The sequence below is a fragment of the Suillus discolor genome (genome assembly GCF_016758755.1).
Source record: "Suillus discolor strain FC423 chromosome Unknown F5147scaffold_396, whole genome shotgun sequence".
Lineage (NCBI taxonomy): Eukaryota > Fungi > Basidiomycota > Agaricomycetes > Boletales > Suillaceae > Suillus > Suillus discolor.
In genome coordinates, this window is record NW_024541643.1 from 9,389 (window position 1) to 13,646 (window position 4,258).

A 4,258-nucleotide genomic window follows, 5' to 3' on the forward strand; every position below is an offset into this window, starting at 1 on the left:
CTATACTGATCGCTTCGCCTTCACGCCAGCACGGCTGTTGAGTGGCTGTTGAAGCTGAGTATGAATTTGATTCCTACTGATCTTCATAGCAAGTATATCATTCTCGCATGTTTTGGTTTGGATCCTTACTGTGTTGCAACTTCTCATATTATGTTTTAACCTCACTCACTCAGTGCCCTGTCCAGTTGCTCATCATGTTATGCCCCTTATGTGTATGCCCCTTCATCACTTATGCTTTATGCCTTTTTAGTTGTCACGTGCATACTATGATCAGATAAGTGATAGACATTGATGCGAATATCACTATGTTTTTCCAGCCGTCTCACTAGAGAATACTGTCCGAAGTGTGACCGTTTAAATTTGCTAGTCTTAATGTGAATTCTCGATGACCTTATTGAGGGTTTTTGGTATGAATTCTACACCTGCCGCCACAGTAACATTGTAAGGTGCATTGTAGCACCATTTTCATTAATATATTCTGACTTCACAGCCTTCATTTTGCACCACCACATCTCATGGTTCTTTACATGCTAGGATGTTTCCATGTAGTTTATCATATGGCAAGTACATGTACAAAAATGAAACAATGAAAATTGAGTGCATAGACAATAGTTGATGTGATGAATCGAGCACATAGGGGGCGGGGAGGCTATCTGGGAAAGTGAAAAGGTGTGTAATAAGGGGGTGGGGTGGGTTATCCTGTCCTTGTAACTTGTATGTCACACTATCTCATATGTTCTGCCTTACTTAGTAGTCTATGGTTAACCTGCATGTGCATATGACAGACAGAAAGAACTCACATACCATTTTGCAAAATTCATCAATTTTTTCTCGACCATCATCATAGATTCATATGGTACAGCATTCCAATCTTCATCAATTTTTTCTCGGCGGGGGTACTGGACCATCATCACAGATTCATACTGTACAGCATTCTGATCATTCTTGGCAGGAGTACTAGACCATCATCATAGATTCGTACTGTACAGCATTCCAATCATTATCAATTTTTCTTCACAGGAGTACTGACCGACATAGGGAGAGGGGGTCTGTAATAAAGGGCATTTTGTGCAATTCATCAATTTTTTCTTGGTGGGGGTACTGGACCAACTTCATAGATTTGCACCATACAGCATTCTGATCATTCTTGGTGGGGGTACTGGACTGACATCATAGATTCGTACCATACAGCATTCTGATCATGACCAAGATGGTCTGTGAGACTGACGAGCCCAAGGAAGATGGTGCTGAAGGAGATGCGGATGAGCCCAAGAAAGGTCATGGTGGATGTGGTCATGTACAACTGGCCATTAGGAAAGAAGGACTGAAGCTTTTTGTCCAATACAAGAGACCCAAAGATGAGGGTGAGGATGTGAAATCTCTGGGAAAGTGAAAAGGTGTATGATAAGGGGGTGGGATGGGTTATCTTGTCTCTGTAACTGGTATGTCACACTATCTTATATGGTCTCATGCGCACTGCAAGACCAAGATGGTCTGTGAGACTGACGAGCCCAAGGAAGATGGTGCTGAAGGAGATGCGGATGAGCCCAAGAAAGGTCATGGTGGATGTGGTCATGTACAACTGGCCATTAGGAAAGAAGGACTGAAGCTTTTTGTCCAATACAAGAGACCCAAAGATGAGGGTGAGGATGTGAAATCAATGCAGCCTGACAAGCAGCTGATTACACCGTCTTCAGAGGTTTATACGATGTTCAAGAAGATGTCAGACTCCGACCTTCATCTAATAGGTCTTTCAGATGAGTATGCTCATCCTGAGTGGATGATTCTCACCGTTATGCCTGTCCCGCCTCCACCTGTCCGTCCCAGTATAGCAGTTGATGCCAGATGGTGGTGCTATGCAGAGTGAATATGACTTGATGTACAAGCTTGGTGAGATCATCAAGGTGTCCGCACATATATGGCGGAATATGATATTTGTTAACCCACATGTGCATATGACAGACAGAAAGAACTCACATACCATTTTGTGCAATTCATCAATTTTTTCTTGGTGGGGGTACTGGACTGACATCATAGATTCATACCGTACAGCATTCCAATCCTCATCAATTTTTTCTTGGTGGGGGTACTGGACCAACATCATAGATTCGTACCGTACAGCAGTCCAATCATCATCAATTATTTCTTGGAAGGGAAACTGACTGACATCATAGATTCGTACCATACAGCATTCTGATCATCATCTATTTTTCTTGGCGGGGGTGCTGGACTGACATAGGGAGGGGGGGCTGATCTGGGAAAGTGAAAATGTGTAAAATAAGGGGCATTTTGCGCAATTCGTCAATTTTTTCTTGGCGGGGGTACTGGACCAACATCATAGATTCGTACTGTACAGCATTCTGATCATGTTGTTGTGGTCCACCCTATATTATATATGGTCTGCCCTAGTTAGTCTATCATGTTGTTGTGGTCCGCCCTACATGAAATATGGTCCACCCTATGTAGGCTATATTGTCTTTGTGGTCCGCCCTATGTGACATATGGTCCTCCCTAATTAGTCTATAGTGGTGTTGCGGTCCACCCTATGTAGGCTATATTGTCTTTGCGGTCTGCCCTATGGGACATATGGTCCTCCCTAATTAGTCTATAGCATTGTTGCGGTCTGCCCTACATACACTATAATGTCTTTGCGGTCTGCCCTATGGGACATATGGTCCTCCCTAATTAGTCTATAGTGGTGTTGTGGTCCGCCCTATGTAGGCGGTCTGCCCTATGGGACATATGGTCCTCCCTAATTAGACTATAATGGTGTTGTGGTCCGCCCTACTTAGGCTATAATGTCTTTATGGTCTGCCCTGTGGGACATATGGCCCTCCCTAATTACTCTACAATGGTGTTGTGGCCTGCCCTATCTGATATATGGTCCGCCCTAGTTGGTCTATACTGTTGGTGTGGTCCACCCTATATGGTCCACCCTACATAGGTCATGATGTCTTTGTGGTCTCCCCTACATGACATACAGTACTCCCAAAGTAGTCTATATCCTTGTCAATGTTGTTTTCTACCATGGGATCATGACTAAAGATACTACTGGTAAACCTGGCATCCAGGCGAAGGTAACTAGGATGGGCGAAATCACCTAGGCAAAGGTAAGGTGGGAGTCACAAGTACCATGGTTCACAACGAAGGTAATGATTGCGCAATATTTTAAAACACTAGGTGACCACTACCAAGGTCCAAGGTAGGAAGCATCCTAGCTATCAACTCTGGAGCTCTTTTTTATTGTACCATGTAAAACTCCAGAATGTACAGGTGAAGTCAGTAGCAAGTGTAGGTGCATGGGGATATGCATCTGTAAAAATTCAGTCAGTGTACCTGCAGCGAAAGCATGTAACAACCATACCACATTATTATGTACCAATCGACAGGACCTGTGTGGACATAGGGCTTAAACTAGTCAAAGAGGCTCAGCTGAGTGACAGATAAGAAAGGTAGGTCCAGGTATGCCGGTAACACATAGACAAATATGGTAATGCAATCATACAAGCCTAGTGCAGGCTTGATTGTCACAGTGTATCCTTTGTATTGTTAGTGCGAGAAGATTGGTTGAATTATAGTAGAACTAAACAGATATGACCACAAATACTACCAGACTTCATAATGAACAGTGTCTTCCTAGCAAGACACTAAATTGAGCAATATACAATTGCATTCACAATTTCAGCCATTATATGATTCTATATGGTAGATATAACACAAACATTCATGGTAGTTCAATGCTATTCACCATCAGAATCAACAGAAAATTATCGCAAAAAATGAAAATCTAGGTGGTTTGTGACCCCAGACACTCCGGTATATCTGGGAAAATCCATTAGATATATGGTCCAAAATACCCTGTGGTACGTGCCATGACATGGTCCCAATGGTCTATGGTCCATGGGCAGTACATCCTCTTTTGGTCCACACAAATAATAGGGAAGGACCGTGGAACGTTGGAGAGACCAGCAGAAACATACCTCTTAGGTACAAATCTCTATAGACAACAATCAACCTAAGAGGTATCTAAAATGGGGTGACCAAAGTGCCGCCACCCGTGTTTCACGATGGAGCAATTCATCAAGGCCATACGTATGGTACAGAACGGTCATGGTAAGTTTTTGTTATGATATCACCAAAGTGCTTGCTCACCATTGCATCTCACACAGTTCCCCCATCATCACTGAAACCATATGGATGGCCTTACTGACCTGAAGATGAGGTGTGCTCAGTCCATACACAAACAGGTACCGTGAAC

General features: G+C 43.3%; 1 protein-coding gene across 1 annotated transcript; it reads right to left on the minus strand.

Annotated features, from left to right (window-relative positions):
• Positions 1-724: 724 nt before the first annotated feature.
• On the minus strand, positions 725-1,282 carry F5147DRAFT_660757 (uncharacterized protein; the record flags this gene model as incomplete). Its single annotated transcript, XM_041434692.1, has 4 exons — positions 725-766; positions 801-957; positions 1,031-1,159; positions 1,185-1,282. 4 exons carry the CDS (start codon positions 1,280-1,282, stop codon positions 725-727), a joined length of 426 nt encoding a protein of 141 aa, XP_041284225.1.
• Between the last annotated feature and the right edge of the window lie 2,976 nt (positions 1,283-4,258).